At 40.2% G+C, this 19,699-nt stretch overlaps 2 protein-coding genes across 4 annotated transcripts in view; both read left to right on the top strand.

Moving 5' to 3' along the window:
• Positions 1 to 983: 983 nt before the first annotated feature.
• C4BPB (complement component 4 binding protein beta) lies at positions 984 to 11,757 on the top strand. 2 transcript variants are annotated; one of them, XM_002809528.4, is made up of 6 exons: positions 984 to 1,336; positions 2,191 to 2,364; positions 3,530 to 3,706; positions 8,404 to 8,497; positions 10,025 to 10,139; positions 11,555 to 11,757. In XM_002809528.4, exons 1-6 carry the CDS (start codon positions 1,279 to 1,281, stop codon positions 11,693 to 11,695), a joined length of 759 nt encoding a protein of 252 aa, XP_002809574.1. In that variant the 5' UTR covers positions 984 to 1,278; the 3' UTR covers positions 11,696 to 11,757. The 2 variants fall into 2 exon arrangements, with proteins under 2 accessions (XP_002809574.1, XP_054414536.1); XM_054558561.1 differs by lacking the exon at positions 984 to 1,336 and having other exon boundaries at positions 2,002 to 2,364.
• A 6,997-nt stretch (positions 11,758 to 18,754) lies between these two features.
• C4BPA (complement component 4 binding protein alpha) overlaps positions 18,755 to 19,699 on the top strand; it is a 37,925-nt gene continuing 36,980 nt past the window's right edge. The window contains exon 1 of one of the 2 annotated variants that reach the window (XM_054521670.2): positions 18,755 to 18,934. The gene's annotated coding sequence lies outside the window, so the exon portion shown is untranslated. The remainder of the gene's footprint in view (positions 18,935 to 19,699) is intronic. The other variant, XM_054521668.2, reaches the window with a different exon arrangement.

Here is a 19,699-nt window from a genome sequence, read left to right as displayed (position 1 = left end):
CATAACATTTCCCTGGAGAAGGAATTTGAAATATGTTTTACTCATGCTCTCCCCTCCAGGATAGACCTACCCTGAAAAGGAATTTATGGTAACCTTATCTCCAAGGTTGCTGCCTTTAGTCAGATAAGGAAAGCCCCCAAAATCTCTGTTCCTTTCCATATCACTGAATCTCAAATATCTTCAGCTTAAAAGAATCTTAATGCCAAATATTTGGGGGTGGCATATCCTGATTCCTTTCAGGAGAAAGACATAGATTAATCATCACAAATAGTAATAATGGATGGGGAAGAGAAGAACATTTGCAACCTTACTGTGTCCTTAATGCTTTATTATTCTATTAAAACCTGAAATTTTGTAGGAATTTTTCCCCAGTTTCATAATTAGAGCACAGAGAACCAACCAAGTGTTACAGTAGTCACAAGCAAGATGAGATGGGATCCCTCAAAACAATTTTTCATGCCTTAATTCCTGAGACCAAAGCATTCCCCTCACCTCTCTCTTTACTCATTTGGTTAACTCTGGACTCAGGCCAAATCCTGTCCCTGGAAGAGCCACAAAGTAGGAAGCCTGGGTACGTACAGGCCTGGGAAGTGAGAACAATGTGTCACTGCAGGACTTTGGAGCTCTCAGCTTTGGAGTCAGTTAGGACCAGCTCCTTGCTGGGAAGCCCTAACTCTGGAGGGACAGAGACATGTAAGGTTAGTTTACTTCCTTGAGCTTTTGTCTTCAGTGCTGCTTACAGCCTTAGGCTATCTGGTATTCAGGAAAGGAGGATGAAGGAGCATTCAAAATTGTGTCCTACCTGGGCAAGAACCAGGGATTGACAGCCCGTTCTTTCCCTAGTGCTGGCCAGAGTTACAGAAGTTGGACTGTAAACATTGGCAAATATTGACAGAAGTCAAGGTCATGGCAAGACCATTTGGCCCATGTTTGTTGGGGAAGGATAAGCCTGCAGTTCAAAAAGGCTGGTCAACTGGATTTGCATTCCCAGAAACCAGGAAATTTCTGAAACTGAGTTTTAAACCTGGCAACTCTTTTACCATCCCTTTGTATTTTTGCAGTTCCTCCCTATACCAACTTCCTTACAGCTGTTCTGATTTCCTGTCGTAAGATTTTTTTCTTTTCATTTTCTCCAGGGAGGGTAAATCAATATAACCTCTTCTCTAGAGAGGAGGTGGTTAGGCTGGTCTTAAGCAGTGTTAGAAGATATATTTTTTTTTCAAACCGGGTGTCTGAGCTGGGTGAATTCCAGCCTGGGGAGAGGACTTTGATCACCAGATGTTGTTTTGGTATGCATGCTGTCTTATGGTTGCGTGGCGGGTTTCTGCTTCAGATGGTATGTATGCTTTCCTTCAACTCAGCTTACAGGCATTTGGTGTCCATTTGCGGTGTTTTGAGGAACTCTGTCTAGGGCTTTAAGGAAGTTTACATTTATAATATTTATTCTTCTATTGAAAAATCTCAAATTGGCCTAATGCTCTGCACTCAATAGGAGCTTAGTGTACATTTAATGATAACCCTGATCTCTGAAGTGGGTGGTTACTGTTTACTTTCCCTTTCTGTTCTGGGAGCAAAAATAGTACCAATTTCAAAATCCTGGGAGGTCTTACTTGTTATAAACTCCAGGACCGCTATTTGGGTAGGGGACTATTTGTTTAGAAGTGGACAACTTGTGGTTGAATTTGAGTAAAATTCCTGTTATACTTTTGAAAATAAAACTTTGGAAATCCGGTCGGGCGTAGCGGCTCACGCCTGTAATCCCAGCACTTTGAGAGGCCGAGGTGGGCGGATCACGAGGTCAGGAGATCAAGACCATCCTGGCTAACACAGTGAAACCCCATCTCTGCTGAAAATACAAAAAATTAGCTGGGTATGGTGGCGGGTGCCTGTAGTCCCAGCTACTTGGGAGGTTGAGGCAAGAAAATGGCGTGAACCCGGGAGGCAGAGTTTGCAGTGAGCCGAGATTGGGCCACTGCACTCCAGCCTGGGTGACAGAGGGAGCCTCCGTCTCAAAAAAAAAAAAAATTGGAAATCTGTTGGAAGGGAAGGAAATGGATGTACATGGACATGGAAGAGTACAGGAATCAGGATCAATAAACCAGCAAAAAGACATGAGAATGGGGAAATCTAATAAGGGCTCCCTGACAGCACATGATATGCCAGGTGAATCTGTTTTCTTTTTCCTTCCAGCAGAGCACTGTCCAGAACTTCCTCCAGTGGACAATAGCATATTTGTCGCAAAGGAGGTGGAAGGACAGATTCTGGGGACTTATGTTTGTATCAAGGGCTATCACCTGGTAGGAAAGAAGACCCTTTTTTGCAATGCCTCTAAGGAGTGGGATAACACCACTGCTGAGTGCCGCTGTAAGTTAGATCTTTCTGTATCTTTGCCCATATTGATATCCTGTTTTACTCCTTCACATCCTACTTCCTATAGGCTGTGGTAAAACTTTATAAGAAAACAAAAATTCTCAATTTCTAGGAGACCTCTTTTAAAGCACTCCAGTGGAGGAGCTTCTTTTGGAAGCTCTATGATCAGATCTTGATCAGCATTAATTTAGTTGAATTAACAGAATCAATTCCCTCTATGGGAAAGAAATAATGTCTTCCAGATATTAGAATTAATTTTTTTTGCTATAATTTGTTTAACCTTATATTGCTTTAAAAATGTTTATGTTATGGAAAATTTAAAATGTATACAAAAGACAGAAGAGTCAAATTCACTCATATAGACTCATCACATAATTTCATCAATTATCCACACATGACTAATCTTGTTTCATGTATATCCTCACTTTATTATTTTGAAGTAAGTGCATCGTATCATTTTATTTCACCTATCATATAACTTTTGAACTGGGAATAGTTTATATTCTCAGTTTACCAATGTGATAATTGAGATCCAACTGACTTGCTCAAGGTCACAAAACTCATTTCTGGTATCCTCTTAGGAGATGGGGAATAATTAATCCATATCCTATTTATTACTATTATTTTTTAAAGAATAGTTGCATTAGTTCTCTTGTATACCTAGAGTAGAACACACTGATATTATTATCCTTCATTCATGTAACCAAACTCATATATCCCTGTGCATTCTGTCCTGTTTTTTTCCATGCCATGGGAAAAAAGCACAACAAAATAAAAAATGCTAAGTAAGTGTATATTTGGCTGGATGAAAGGGAAGGAAATGCTTGCCTCAAACATAGGCTTACTATTTTGAGCCATGCTTAATATAACAGTACAATAAACATACGATTGGTAACTTTCAGTTACATGATTAGTTACTTTCAGTTGCCAATTCATGTTGTTCTTGTGCATGACAAAGCTCTTTTGGGCTGTACTTAGGTCAGTCTCCTCTTTTTTTCATTCTGCATTGATATGGTAGTACCATGTACTTCACTCAATTAAAAATGTGCAGTATTAACTCTAATTTGCTGTTTTCTCACTGAACACTTAGGAGGTCTGGCCTTTGCTGTGTTGGGCTTCAGACTTGCCCTTTCAGATTATTGCTTATTTTCTTCTTCAGTGGGCCACTGTCCTGATCCTGTGCTGGTGAATGGAGAGTTCAGTTCTTCGGGGCCTGTGAACGTAAGTGACAAAATCACATTTAAGTGCAATGACCACTACATCCTCAAGGGCAGCAATCGGAGCCAGTGTCTAGAGGACCACACCTGGGCACCTCCCTTTCCCATCTGCAAAAGTAGTAAGTACAAGAGAAACCATCAAGAATCCCCAAAATACTGATTAGTAGTCTAAACTTGGACATTTGCCACATCCCTGGGATGCTTTTCTTTTTTTTTTATATCAGGGACAGGCTTAAGATCTAGCAGACAGCCATGAAACAAATGGAGCTCACAGAACCTAATCTCACTTCAAGAGAATACATTCCATTGCAATGAACGGCATCTAAAGCACACTTTTTTCCTTCTCAGATAGGGGTCCTGTCCTACTAGGTCTAATGTAGGGTAGTTTGGAGCATCGACTATTTTATTTTTTAACTTCAAGACAGTGACTTTGTTTGAAAAGTAAACAAAAAACAGGTGAAAAAGATCATAACTCATCTATTGCAAAATTATCTACAAGAGGCTAAAGACCCTCTTTCTATCACTACAGTTCATATCTCTCAGAGTTAGTAAATTGGGTGTGTTTATTTCATGACTTTTTCTTATGTTTATACAGACATTTAAAACAAACACACACAAATAAAATATTTAAATTAAATAAGCATTAAATGCCATTTTGTGTGTATGTATATATATAAATATACCTATAGAAAAGGGACTTGCTATATATTTTTAAATTGCTTTTTTTCATGTAAATATATACATGGCCATTTTCCTAGACCAGTCCATATAGCTCTATTGCCTGCTATTTAATAACTGCATATGTGTATGTCATAATTTATTATATGGCTCTCATATTATTTTAATATTTTTGCTATTAGGAACAATGCTGAAATGAATATTTTATACACACACATATTCTTATGTCTATATTGTTATTTCTTTCTATTTTTTTTTTTTTTTTTGAGATGGAGTCTTACTCTATTGCCCAGGCTGGAGTGCAGTGGTGTGATCTCGACTCACTGCAACCTCTGCCGCCCGGGTTCTAGCGATTCTCCTGCCTCAGCCTCCTGAGTAGCTGGGTTACAGGTGCCTGCCACCATGCTCAGCTAATTTTTGTATTTTTAGTAGAGATGGGGTTTCACCATCTTGGCCAGACTGGTCTCGAACTCCTGATCTCGTGATCCACCCACCTCGGCCTCCCAAAGTGCTGGGATTACAGGCGTGAGCCACTGAGCCCGGCTACTACGTTGTTATTTCTATAGGATACATTCCTAAAATGATTGCTGGATCACAGGATGCCATTATTTGCAGAATATACTTCAAATATCCAAGAAAGTCTACTAAAATATTTAATATATGCTTGGATACAAAATGAATATTGAAAAAATCAATGTTTTCATTTTCTATTAATAACTATTAGTTGAATTTGAAATGTAAAAGTAATTCTATTCACAAGATCTATATGAAAATTTACTGAAAGATATAAAACAAGACTTGAATGAAAGAAAAGACATGCATGATCCTGGATGGGCAGACTTAGTATTACAATGCAATGCCTCCCAGAATTTTAAATTCAAAAATATGAAAAAAACATTAATTAAAGAATCTCATCTGGTAGGATACACATCTAACATTGTAAATATTTTTGGGAAAATGATGAATGATGTATATATTTGACTGGATCAAAGGGAAAGGAATACTTGCCGTATTAGATAGTAAAAAATACTACAAAGTTACTATGAGCACAATATGGCAAACTGTAGGTACTACAAATTATATATCATTAAAATAGCAAAGTATAGGTACATATAAGTAGAACAGATTAAGTCAGGAGGAAAAGTCTATTCAATGGTGATGGAATAATTATCTATTTGGAAGAAGACAAAGTTAGGGCTCTAGCTCACACCATATGCCTAATACATTCCAAATGGATTTTAAATATATAACTATAAGAAGCAAAATTATTAAATCATTAAAAGAAAACATGAGATAATATATTTATTACATTGGGATGGGGAAAGCCTTCCTAAGCAGTTTCATAAAACTCAGAAGTCATAAAGGAAGAAAATGGACAGATTTAATTAAACTTTTAAAAGAAAAACTTCTACCTACTAAAAGACATCATATTGAATAAAGTATTTGCAACATATTTGATTGTTAAAGAGTTAATGTTTTTAATAAACAAAGATCCCCTAGAGATCGGTAAGAAAAAAAACAACCCAATAGAAAATAAGCAAAGTTGGGTAAGGACAGGCAATTCCAAAATAATGGCCCTAAACAGCACTTCTATCTCCTGATTATATGAAAGGATATTGAACATTACAAATGACTATAGAACTGGAAATTAAAATTAGATATACATCTTTTACTGATCAGATTAGCAAAAAATGAAAAGATGGATTTAATTTAATACTATTCATGACCTGAGGAAATAGCCGTTTACGTCAGTGAGAGTGTAAAGTGCTGTCACTATTTGGATGTATTTTGGCAGTAGCTACTAAAATAATAAAAGCCAGGCATGGTAGTGCACACCTGTAGTCCCAGCTACTTGGGAAGCTAAGGCAGGAGGATAGCTTGAGTCCAGAAATTTGAGGCCAGCCTAGACAACATAGTGAGGCCTGTCTCTAAAAAAAAAAAAGAAATGATAAAGACAGGCAGTTTAAGAGCACAAACTATATAGGCTCTTACATGAGGGAATTTGGGGTTATTTAAAACATGCATACATACTATTATATATACAGTTAAATTACATGCATATAATAGCATTTTACGTCATTAGCTTGACACAAGTTTAAAGTATTTCCTTATTTCTTCCAAATGTTTTCTGTTTTACTCTCTTTTAATTCAGTAGTTTCTATCCTAGCTCTTAACCACAGGATCCCTGTCTTTTTATGTCACTTCATTATCTAAATCTAGGATAAGTTCCCTAGGTTTCTGAATAAACCGGATTCTTTCTGTTTATTCTTTCTGTTTACCACATCATCTCCTTCCGTTCAAAATTGTACTCATAAAAGTTACCAGAACTCTGGTGGACTGGAATCCCCCGAACAACTCCTGGAAATTCTTCTTGCTTTCCTCTATTTAGCCTTTGAGCTCAGTCTCTGAGCTTTAAAAAATTACAGTGTATTAACTGCATAAGTAATATTAATACACCTTTGTTGTAGAAAAATACAAAAAATAAAAGACGAAACCAATTATGTACAAGCCATCTAAGGATAAGGGCATTAAGTATTTTGGCATATAACTTTCCATACTTTTTTCCTGTGCTTGTGTTTGTGTAACCATGATTTACAAAAATAATATTATACATGCTTTTTCATGATCTGCTGTTTTTACTCAACCATTTGTTCAGAAGATTTTTATGTTTCTGTAAATATACACCTACATAATCATTGTTGGCCACTGTTTTTGATCGACATGTTTAGTGTCCTGTGGTCTCAGAGCTGACAGGGACCTTGAGATGATATTATTTAACCTGCTTGTCTGATAATATTAGGAAGGAAGCCAAGAGGAGCAAAATGGCTTTAGTGCTACATAGCTAGTGGAAGAGCCAGTATCAAGACTCACAACTCCTAACACGTCATCCTGCTTTCTTTCCACAGTTCCACAGACTTGTCCTCTTCCCTTCCAGCCATGTCATCCCCTATTTCTTTTTCTTTTGAGACAGAGTCTTGCTCCGTTGCCCAGGCTGGAGTGCAGTGGCACGATCTTGGCTCACTGCAACCTCCACTTCCCAGGTTCAAGTGGTTCTCGTGCCTCAGCCTCCCAAGTAGCTGGGATTACAGGTGTGCACCCACGCTGGGCTAATTTTTGTATTTTTAGTAGAGACTGAGTTTCACCATGTTGGCCAGGCTGGTCTCAAATTCCTGACCTCAGGTGATCCACCCACTTCAGCCTCACAAAGTGCTGGGATTACAGGTGTGAGCCACCGCTCCCAACTTCTCCCCTTTTTCTGATACTCTCTTTGATGTAGTTTGGATGTGTGTTCCTGCTCAAATCTCATATTGAATTGTAATCTCCAGTGTTGGAGGTGGTGCTTGGTGGGAGGTGACTGGATCATGCAGGTGGATTTCTCATGAATGGTCTAGCACCATCTCCCTAGGTACTGTCCTCATGACGGTGAGTGAATTCTCATGAGATCTGGTTAAAAGTGTGTAGTGCCTCCTCCCTCTCTCTCTTGTTCCTGCTCCTGTTATGTGAGATGCCTCCCTTCCCTTTTGCCTTCTACCATGATTGTAAGTTTCCCAAGGCCTCCCCAGAAGCCAAGCAGATGCCAGCACCACGTTTCCTGTACAGCCTGCAGAACTGTGAGCCAATGAAACCTCTTTTCTTTATAAATTACCCAGTCTCAGGTATTTCTTTATCACAATGTGAGATGGACTAATACACTCATGTTTCACAACTCTTATCCACAGGGGATGTTAGCTTCCATTTGAGCTCACATGTTTCATCTCGTCTCTCAGGGAGTTATTTCTTCAGCCTTCACCTATGGCCCAATTTTTCTTTTCTTGTACATTAACAATTAGCTTCTCTACAACTTAAAATTTCTTTCCTTGAGCTCCTGCTAGTCAGATAATACTCCCAAATCCCTAATAACTCAGAAGATGAGCTGGGGGAAAGCTCTTTCCCATGGAGAAATATGATTTAGAAGAGAAGGAAATGAATGAAGAACATGTTTCCAGATCCCACAGGTGTTGCTGTGAGGATGTCAGGTGCTGGCACAGGTGTTGCTCTGAGGCCGTCAGGTGCTGGCATAAACAGCTGCAATTAGGGGTGCTGTTCATTGAGCATGCCTGGCCCTCATAACTGTCACTTCTATACTTCTTTCTCTCAGGGGACTGTGACCCTCCTGGGAATCCAGCTCACGGCTATTTTGAAGGAAAAAATTTCACCTTAGGATCCACCATTAGTTATTACTGTGAAGACAGGTAACTGAACACAGCCTGTCAAATGCCAGATCTTGCCCCTTGGCAGCATTGTTTTTGGGAATAACCCAGTCTGTGTCCACCTGGTCATCTGATTTCCTACTGCTGCAGGATTCTGAGCTCATTCTGATTTTGAGAGCTGCTTTGGCCCTCTGCTAGCTCTCCTCAATCCCTAGAAGACAGACTGATCCTACTAAAGTATCCTACTTACCCCAATGCAAGTATCCCTTTTTCCTCTCTGCCAAGACAAGATAAATTATTTAAAATGAATGGATTTGGCTGGGCGTGGTGGCTCACACCTGTAATCCCAGCACTTTGGGATGCCAAGGCAGGCGGTTTGCTTGAGGCCGGGAGATCAAGACCAGCTTGGCCAACATGGCAAAACCCTCATCTCTACTAAAAATACAAAAATTAGCTGGGCGTGGTGGCACACTCCTGTAATCCCAGCTACTCAGGAGGCTGAGGCATGAGAATCGCTTGAACCCAGGGGGCGGAGGTTGCAGTGAGCCTAGATGGCACCACTGCACTTCAACCCAGGTGGAAAAGTGATACTCTGTTTTAAAACAAATAAATAAATAAAATGTATGGGTTTTTTGTTTTTTTTGTTGTTGTTTCTGAGACAGTGTCTCCCTCTGTCACCCAGGCTGGAGTGCAGTGGTGTACTCATAGCTCACTGCAACCTCTGCCTCCTAGGCTCACGAGATCCTCCCACTTCAGCCTCTCTAATAGCTGGGACTACAGGCATGGGCCACCACGCTTGGCTAATTTTTTAAGGTTTTGTAGAGACAGGGTCTCCCTACGTTGCCCAGGCTGGTCTTGAACTCCTGAGCTCAAGTGATCCTCCCACCTTGGTTTCCCAAAGTGCTGGAAAGTGCTGGAATTACAAACATGAATCACTGTGTCTGGCCTAAAATGTATGTTTTTCTAAAAAAAAAAAAAAAATCAGAGACTATAAATACTAAAAAACAAATACAGAAGTGCAGGAATAGAAGGACTTAGTGTATAGACCCTTAAAGCCCCCAATTAACTCAGAGTCATGTGGCCTCACTGGCATTTCGATCTCATTATATTCCTTCAATGCACTTTGCAGGCAACTCTCATATTTTTCTGATTAAAAGCAATTGCTCCTTTTTAGCCCCTTTGCTAAGATTTATTTGCAGGGTGTCTCTCATTTTCTACTCCTTTTTAGAGCTTAGATGCCAGATGCCTTTTTAGGTTATTGAATGATAAAGTGCTTCTATCACTCTCCCCACCCGAAACCTGTGTGCGTAAACACCTGATTCAGAATTTCTCGCTTCTCTTATGTTTTATGGGTTGACTCATCATTTGGGTCCTCCCCACCTCCAGGAGAATGGTTTTACTTTGAACTGCTTTGTAATACTGATATAACTTAAGCATGCATTGAGGCTCAAGGGCAGGGAGGTGGATTCCATCACAGCATGAAATACTGAAATACAACTACACAAAACCAGTCTCCATTACCCAATTCAGAAAGTGGAAAAGCTAAGCCTTGTTCTAATTTCTGTTCAGGTACTACTTAGTGGGCATGCAGGAGCAGCAGTGCATTGATGGGGAGTGGAGCAGTGCACTTCCAGTCTGCAAATTGATCCAGGAAGCTCCCAAACCAGAGTGTGAGAAGGCACTTGTAAGTAGGAGGCTCGTGTCTGTCTTGTTCACAGCTGGATCTCCAGGGCCTGGCATCACTCCTGGCATATGCTCAGTATATATCTGTTTAATGTGGGACATTTTGCTTTTGAATGGGTTGGCCTTGGCCTGGCTGTAGAAGGGGCTTATAAGCTATTAACTCACATTTTTATAAATGGAAGTTGGAAGTTCCCATTCACCATCATCATCACAAATACCTCATGAGACCCTGTTGGTAGAAGTTGTTGTCTCATGTGCCTTATAGAGCAGTGGTTCCCAACCTTTTTGGCACCAGGGATGGGTATCATGGAAGATGACTTTTCCATGGATGGGGGTGGGGAGAGTGGGGATGGTTTGGGGATGATTCAGATGCATTACCTTTATTGTGTACTTTATTTCTATTATTATTACATTATAATGTATAATAAAATGATGATATAACTCACCATAATGTAGAATCAATGGGAGCCCTGAGCTTGTTTTCCTGCAACTAGAGGGTCCCATCTAGTTAGGAGTGACAGATTATCAGGCATTAGATTCTCCTCTGGGAGTGCTGGGAAACAGCGACAGATCATCAGGCATTAGATTCTCATCTGGGAGTGATGAGGGACAGTGACAGATCATCAGACATTAGAATCTCATCTGGGAGTGATGGGAGACAGTGACAGATCATCAGGCATTAGAATCTCATCTGGGAGTGATGGGAGACAGTGACAGATCATCAGGCATTAGAATCTCATCTGGGAGTGATGGGAGACAGTGACAGATCATCAGGCACTAGATTCTCATCTGGGAGTGATGGGAGAGAGTGACAGATTACCAGGCATTAGATTCTCATAAAGAGGGGTCAACCTAGATCCCTCGCATGAGCAGTTCACAATAGGGTTCATGCTCTTATGAGAATCTAATGCCACCGCTGACTTGACAGGAGGTGGAGCTCAGGCAGCAATGTGAGCGAAGCAGAGTGGCTATAAATACAGCTGAAGCTTTGCTTGCCTGCCAGCCGCTCACTTTCTGCTATGTGGCCCAGTTCCTAATAGGCCGTGGACAGGTACCGGTCTGTGGCCCTGGGGTTGGGGATCCCTGTTATAGAGCAAAGCATATAAGCACAATGCATGAGAATTGGGAAAGTCTCTAAAATTCTTCTAGGCTCCAAAACTAAACAAACAACACTAAACAGATCCATTTTCATTGAGATTCTTCTTTTAGTTCATATTTATTACTGGGATAATATTAATAAGTATATTTAAGCCAGAAAATATAAATGATTTGCCATGTTGAAAACCCAAATCTTTACTTAAGCTAGCCTGGTTCTCAGCCCCCATTCAGAGAGCTAACTGCTGCTCACTGGCTTCAGAGTATACAGCTGGGTCTCAGTCCTTATGTTGTAACTTGTAAAAAATTTTCTTTCTTCAGCTTGCCTTTCAGGAGAGTAAGGACCTCTGCGAAGCCATGGAGAACTTTATGCAACAATTAAAGGAAAGTGGCATGACAATGGAGGAGCTAAAATATTCTCTGGAGCTGAAGAAAGCTGACTTGAAGGCAAAATTGTTGTAACACTGCAGCTGAGCAGATGTAATAGAAATAAACCTATGAATAAATTTTCTTCTTGGTTCTGAGATTGGTTTCAGATTTACCTCTTATTGGGCTGAAATTGCCAACTGCAGTTGTATAATGCACTGTGTGTGTGTATGTGTGTGTGTGTGTGTGTGTGTGTGTGTGTTGTTCTCAGAATGTGAAAAGGCCAAATGTAGTGGTTGTCTAAGGCCAGAATTAGCAACATATTATTGGAGAATAGAGGGCTTAATTTCCAGTCTGTAAGGAGAATGGAAAACTCTGATCTCAGCCAAGAGCGTAACTCGTATTTTAACATGAGACCATGAATTATGAAACCAAAACTAACCGCAACTTATGAGGCAAAAATTAACCTTCCATTTTGGAAAATATTCTTAGAATAGTTGCATCCTTACAAATGACCCATTGGGACAGAAGGAGAGCTAGGACCCAAACTCTCCTCCCAGTCTTGCCCACATCTGGCTTATGGAAACAGGTTTCCAAATCTGCAGGAAAATTGCTTACTGCCTCTTGAATGAAACCTGGTCCTGCATGGTAGATTAGAGATGGTGCAACACAAATGAATATATTTCTTCTTTTTTTAGAAACAAAAATTTTAAATTATTTTTTACTTACAATTCTCCTTTTTAGAGGGTAGAAGAAATAAGAATCCTAAGGCTTTCAATCAAAATGTCATACTGAGCTGGCATGACAAGTTTCTCCCACCTCTCATCCTGACTGCTACCTGAAACACATAGGATATCTGGATAAAGTGCAACCAAAATATATAAGCCAGCTTGAAATAATAGAAAATCACTAGGTAAAGTTATGAAGGGGAATAAGAGATGGACTCTCGAGTACCCCAGAGTCTACTAGTAGACACAAGACATGTACACACGTAGCATTAGAGTGGTTAGAATGAACTAAACATTTTTCAGAAAACAGTGGGCTATGAGAGCTCAGATGAGAGGAGGTTCACTTCTGTCTGGGAGGAGGAGGCAGGAATATTGTCAAGGAAGAAGTCACAGTTATTTGGGCCTTCAAAAGTAAGTGAGAATTAGAGACAAAGATTAAGGAGCTCATTCCGGTTGGAAAGAGTATTTGAGAAATGGAGTAAGACAATATTAAGATTTTTTTTTTTTTTTTGAGATGGAGTTTCGCTCTTGTTGCCCAGGCTATAGTGCAATGGTGTGATCTCAGCTCACCACAACCTCTGCCTCCTGGGTTCAAGCGATTCTCCTGCCTCAGCCTCCTGAGTAGCTGGGATTACAGGCATGCACCACCACACCCAGCTAATTTTGTATTTTTAGTAGAGACAGGGTTTCTCTATGTTGCTCAGGCTGTCTCGAACTCCTGACCTCAGCTGATCTGCCCACCTCGGCCTCCCAAAGTGCTGGGATTACAAGCATGAGCCACCATGCCTGGCCAATAATAAGATTTTTAACCAAGTAAATTCATTCCTAGGATTAGTCTCACTGGAGCAAAATGATTGAAATTGAAGCTACTTCTTATTTGTATATATTATCTATCTAGGAGGACCTTATGAGCATTTGAAATGTCTACTCTTAGGAAAATTTTGAATAAATTATGGTACTTTAAATGTAATGCAGACCTATATGGTGATAAATATGAGGAAGTAGGAAATCTTAAAAATATAATCTTAAGTAAAAATAGAATATTTAATAACAAGGGCTTATGATTGCATTTATGTAAAACCTTTATTCTCGTGGGAAAGGACTAGACAATAATAGGCACAGATAAAAACAATTGTCTTAGAATATAAAATTATAAGTGTTTATTCTCTTAAAGTTTTTTAATGTTGTAAAATGAATTTCTAATAATAATTTTAGAAGGCATTGCACAGAGGCAGAAAAAATGGGATATGTTTAGGAACTTGCACATAGCCTGGACTGGCCTAGATGAAGCATGGAAATTGGTGAGAGAGAAGGTGGCTGGAAAGATAAGTCAAAGCCAGTTTATGGAGGGTTTTGAATGACATGCTAGAGAATATACACTTGTTTTTGGTAGGCAGAGAATAGACATTTGTTTTTTGGCAGTGAGACCATGAAGACATGGAAGCCTTTCAAACAAGGAAGTAATAAGGACAGAACATAAAGATTTCTCTCACAATGTTGGTTGTAGTATTGGTTGATGAGGGAAAAGAACTAAGAGAAACCAATGAAAGGACTCCTACAATAGTCCATATGGGAGGCATTATCAACCCAAACTGGTTTGATGGCAGCAGAAATGAAAAAGCAGCAGCAGACATGAGAGATATTGAAAACTTGTATCAAAACAACCTGTCAACTAATCAAACATTGAAGGGTGAGGGAGAGGAAGAGTTCAAAAGTGAATCTGAAATTTTATTCCTGAGAACCAGAGGTCAGAAAAAGTTGGGGTCAGAAAGTGAAGCTTGTTGGCCGGAAATGAGAAATTCCTCTTTGGATGTGCTGAGGGTGAAGTGTTTGCAAGATGTCCAGTGGGCAATAAAAAAAAAAAAAAAAAACCTAAGAAAGTAAGTCTTGAGTTTCGGAGAGTAATCAGAAATAATAATGTAGTGCTGGCTAGTCTTCTTACTGGTAATAGTTAAAGCTGTGACAGAAGGCAAGATCATTAAAATTGCGAAGATAATTTTTTTAAAAAAAGAAGAGCCTGAGATATATCTATATTTAGGAATGAGAAGAAGGAAGAGAAGGTAACAATAACTAAGAAAGAGAAATTAGTGAAGGGAATCAGGAAAGTTTAGTGTCACGGAAGCCAAAGGAGAAGAGAGTTTCAGAAAGGAAATGATCAGCAGTGACAAACGCTGCAGACAGATCATAAGAAATGAATTAAAGGTATTTTGGACTTGGACCTAAGGGTGTGCTTCAGAGAGACATGTCAGTAGAAGAGGGGTAGAAGCCAGATTGGAAAGCAACAGGTGGAGTGATGAATGAGAAAGAACAGGCAGGTAGAACAAGTCACATCTTTGAGAAGTTCATCATCACAGTAAAGAAAAAAGGTGGAATTTGAGGTATTGGCAAAATTGAAGGGACATTTCAGGATGAGAGATGCATTGAAAATGAGGCAGGAAAAGAAGAAACAATTCTCCTCGAATGAGGAGTGAATAGGAGGGAAAATTTGACATTGATGAAGCTAAGGTAGAATGATTTTTAGTAAAGTAGGAGGTAAGAGCATCTGCTGAGAGGGAATGTGACAATTTGGTGACCTGGAGAGAAAAATCTGCAAGAGTCACTGTGGAAAGTAAATGAAAGGACTTCAATACATTGGAAAACAGTACTTTAAAGAAATAGTAGCTTTAAAGGTGATATTTCTTCCAATTTAGTCTCAAGACTGTGCAATCTGGAATCCTCTATCTTCATTCTTGTCAAATCAGTGTCTTACTTTGGTGACCTAGCGCATGGTTTCTTTACATCTAATATCCTTACCACTTTTATCTAATAATTTCTACCTTTTATCCAAATCTCACATCTTCTGTAAAAACTTCCTTGATTAACTCAACCTGTTGTAGTTTAGTTCCTTTTCTGAAACTCTTCTGGGACTTTTAGTATTTATTACAGAAAAAGTGAAGTTCTCAGAAAGAATGACCTTTTAATAGCAATCTTCTGAGCACACAAATGTTAATCTTGAGGATTAGTAGCTTAATTGGACAATGTAAGTGCTTGTGGTCTTTTTAGATCTATGTGAGAAGAAACATGGCCGGTCCTTCATTGCGTTCTTCTGAGCATACTGGATAGATCAATTTTTGGAGGCCCTCCGGTGCCTGACATGCAGTAGCAGTTAACATTTGCTGAACTCCAAATATGTTCTAGATAAGTCAGCACATAGTGGCAACCCAATGCATGTTTGATAAATTCCCCACCTTTTGTAATTCCTTGGGGTGGGATAGAGACGAGCTCTGGGCAAGAATATCAGTTTTCAAACTCCAGGAAAGCATACTGGACCTAGTGTCATGGAAAGTGGATCATTTTTGTGGAGGCTCTCTGAACCTCGCAGTATCTAAGGTTTCCAGGCTAGCTGGACTGTGTCTTGCATAACCCTTGTGTGTTTATGAAAAGAAAAAAGAATTCTGGCTTCAAATTCAAATTACCTTTCCACTTAGGGGAAACGGTTGGCAGAGGAGAAAATAAACAATTGCGACATGTTATGAAGAATGAGGACTAGCAAAGAGGAAGGAGCTTAGGTAAACAGTGCTGCTTTATTTCTGCTGTTAATCATTCATTGGGCCCGTCAAAAGTTTCTGCCCATCTATTTCCATCAGCCATCCCTAACCAGCCAACCGCATGGCTGAAATTCAGGGACTTTTTGGTGGAGCAATTACCAGTCAACTTCAGGGTATTATGATAAACTCTGATCTGGGGAGGAACCCGGACTACATAGATCAAGGCAGTTTTCTTCTTTGAGAAACTATCCAAGATATCATCATAGAGTCTTCTGCTCTTCCTCAACTACCAAAGGTCGGTGGACTACTAAACCCTTGGGATAGCTTGGAGGAAAGGCTGGTGGTTTGGCCCTTTAAGGAGTGCAGGATTAGAAGGATAAAACAGAGACAAAAGCTTGGAGGTGTTTTCAGCAGAAATCTTTTCAGGAGCACTGTATTGGGGGATGTAAGACTTGAGAGGTACTTTAAACCCTATCTGAGCCTCAAGTTTTAAAAATTATAAATGGAGGAATAATATTGCATTCTAATAAAATAAGCTAAAGAAGAAGAGGTGTAAGGTGTTGCTCTTGTTACTGTATCTAAAAGACAGCTGTGTTGGTTTGTTGATCTTTCACCACCTTCCCACATCAGAGAGTTGAGGCAAGGGGTCAACCAGACTTTTCAAAGAGTTCACAGGAAGCTTGCTTTTCATAGTCTACATTCTGAAAACTGGGGCCATTTCTATTTTGAGATTTGATTAACCACTCCAAATCTCCTCCACCATTGACAGCAAAGATGTTTAGATTTGGTAATAAGGAGGACACTGGCCAGCCTCCAGTTGGATGACTAGCAGGCTTAGTCGTCCTCATCTTCTTTACTTTCTTAATTTGAAGATGCTGATAACCCTTCCTTCTTGAAATTCTCTTCTTCCTTGGTTGGCCAGGATACAGTACCATTCTGATCCTCATTTTAATTCTTCAACCACTTATCTCTTTGCTGATTCCTATTCTATCTCTAAATATGGCAACACTAAAAGAATAAAAAGTAGACTACAGAAGAGGCAGAAGCATCAAAGAAGGTTGGCATTAAGCTTAGAGATACATTTGAATATAGTATGAGCACAGAATAAAGGAGCTGACAGAAAAATAAAGAGATTTGGCCAGGTACGGTGGCTCACTCCTGTAATCCCAGCACTTTGGGAGGCTGAGGCTGGTGGATCACCTGAGGTCGGGAGTTCGAGACCAGCCTGACCAACATGGAGAAACCCTGTCTCTACTAAAATTACAAAATTAGCCAGGCATGGTGGCACATGTCCGTAATCCCAGCTACTCGGGAGGCTGAGGCAGGAGGATCGTTTGAACCAGGAAGGCAGAAGTTGGGGTGAGCCGAGATCGTGCCATTGCACTCCAGTCTGGGCAACAAGAGTGAAACTCCATCTCAAAAAAAAAAAAAAAAAAAAAGAAAGAAAGAAAAAAAAAGAGATTCTAGGAAGAGTGGGGAAAGTGTGGAAGCAAGTTCCTTCTGGAGTTTGTAAGTGATATAATTGAGAGCCCAGGTATAAGGAAGAAGACACTCAGCCCGAGACTGGAGAAAAATACTATCCTTTCACAAGGTATCTGCATTTTAAAAGGGGGAAGTTAGACAAAATAAACATTAACTTAAAAAGTAACTTCTCATGAAAGGAGAAATTTGAGGACTAAAGATTTTTCCAGTGACTCTCAAGTTGTACTGCGTTGCTAAGTGCTGATAGTATTTTTTCACAAGGGACCCGCAATGCTGACTAAAGTTCTTGAGTTAGTTCCATTTCTGCAGGAATTTAAAAGATGACGTCCTTGAAATATGAAAGTTTGCTAGAGTAGTCTCAGCTTTTCAGTGAGCAGTTACATAATTGCAGAATTTGTTCATCTAGTTTTAATGTCATCATTTTAGAGATGGAGGGAACTGATATCCAAGAAGCTGATATAGCTTCTTCAAGATCACAGACTTAGACTGTGGTATTGCTGGAATTCCAACTTGGGTCTTCTCAGCTCGCAAGTTCTAGCCTCCATTCCCATACTCTGTGGCCAGCTGGTTTCTGCTGAGGGACCACCAGGAGTAGTCATGGTGAACTGCAAACGCCGTAGTTGGAGAAGAGTTAGGATGCATCCTGATGGTTTGTTAGGGAAGCCTAGTCACTGTATTATCTCTCTTCAAAACTGACAAAGCATTTCACACACATTATTTCATTTGGTCCTCAGTGAGACAGTCATTCTCATTCTAAAGATAAAATTAAATTGAGTTTCATTCCTTTTAGATTTATTATTATTTATTCCGTCTTATTCCTTCCTTCGTGTAAGTTTTTCTTTTTTTTTTTTCTTTTGAGACGGAAGTCTCGCTTTTGTTGCCCAGACTGGAATGCAGTGGCACGATCTCGGCTCACTGCAAGCTCTGCCTCCCGGGTTCACGACATTCTCCTGCCTCAGCCTCCCGAGTAGCTGGGACTACAGGTGCCCGCCACCACGCCCGGCTAATTTTTTGTCTTTTTAGTAGAGACGGGGTTTCACCGTGTTAGCCAGGATGGTCTCGATCTCCTGACCTCGTGATCCGCCTGCCTCGGCCTCCCAAAGTGCTGGGATTACAGGCGTGAGCCATCGCGCCCGGTCTCCTCCGTGTAAGTTTTAAGCTAGTTAAATTCTGGTGCTCAAATTAGGTCTTTCTAAAGGCAGTGAAAGAAATCTCTGCAAAATAAGGAGGAACTTTTTTCTCTTCCTCTGCATCTGCAAAAAAGCAGATGATAATCTGCGTGACAAAACTGACCTTGCAAATGTGTTTTTTTAACAAAGGAGTCACGGGGTTATATAGACCAGTTACAATACCACGTTAGAGATGGAAAGTTGAATAAATACCTTCCTTGTCTTCAAGGAATTCACAATGTATTTCGGGAGGCAAAAGCAAATAGATAGTTAGGATACAAAACAATGTTACAATTAAGGTATTAGCCAAGTACTGGAAGAACAGAAAACACTGGCATTTCATGATGAAGTCAGGCAATGCTTCACCAAGGAGGTGGCATTTGATCTGAATAGTGAATAAAGGAATAGTGAATAAAGGAGAAGTTGGAGGTAAGAGCATTAATGCATGGGAGACATTAACTGCAAATGCTTGCAGATGTTTTTTTAAAAAATCCTGGCTGTGTGTGGTGGCTCACGCCTATAATTTCAGCACTTTGGGAGGCTGAGGTGGGAGGTTCACTTGAGGCCAGCAGTTCAAGACCAGCTTGGGCAACATAGTGAGACCCCTGTCTTTACAAAAAATTAAAAAATTAGCTGGGTGTGGTGGCACACTCCTGTGGTCCCAGCTACTGGGGAGATGGAGGTGGGAGCATCATTCGAGGCCAGGAGGTTGAGGCTGCAGTGAGCTGTGATTGCACCACTTCACTCCAGCCCAGGTGACACAGAGTGAGACCCTGTCTCAAAAAAGAAATCCAGAATGTTTTTGGGGAAGGGTAAGTGCCTCCTTGAGACTGAAGCATGATGTTCTAAGGCAGAAATGATGGGAAAATTGGGACAGATGGGGAACCTATGGAAACTGGGAACCATGAAAGTTTTTAAGCAGAGTAACAACACGTAAATTGCTGTTTAGGGACATAATGGCATCAACATGGAAGCTGGCTTATAAATGTTTGAAGGCTTTTGTAGTGGTCTAGGGTGAGGGGAAGGGAATTATAGGAACCTAAACCTGGACTATGGAAGTGGAGTGTAGGAAAGAGTGGCAGATTCTGGTGCTGCTGCTATGACCAACTTGATAGAACTTGACGACTCTGAATAGTGCAAGGAGGTGAGACAGAGGAGGCAATAATGACTTGGATTTCTAGTCTGGGAGGCTGG

This window comes from Pongo abelii, chromosome 1, assembly GCF_028885655.2.
Source record: "Pongo abelii isolate AG06213 chromosome 1, NHGRI_mPonAbe1-v2.0_pri, whole genome shotgun sequence".
Taxonomy (NCBI): domain Eukaryota; kingdom Metazoa; phylum Chordata; class Mammalia; order Primates; family Hominidae; genus Pongo; species Pongo abelii.
Note: the sequence above shows the minus strand (reverse complement) of the source record. Positions and strands in the feature narration are given on the sequence as shown.

Excerpts from the sequence above, each read along its gene's own strand:
- C4BPB (XM_054558561.1), top strand. The coding sequence starts at position 2,052 with ATGGATGTACATGGACATGGAAGAGTACAGGAATCAGGATCAATAAAC. Across the intron at positions 2,365-3,529 it reads CACCACTGCTGAGTGCCGCT|TGGGCCACTGTCCTGATCCT; the intron begins GTAAGTTAGATC and ends TTTCTTCTTCAG. Across the intron at positions 3,707-8,403 it reads CTTTCCCATCTGCAAAAGTA|GGGACTGTGACCCTCCTGGG; the intron begins GTAAGTACAAGA and ends TCTTTCTCTCAG.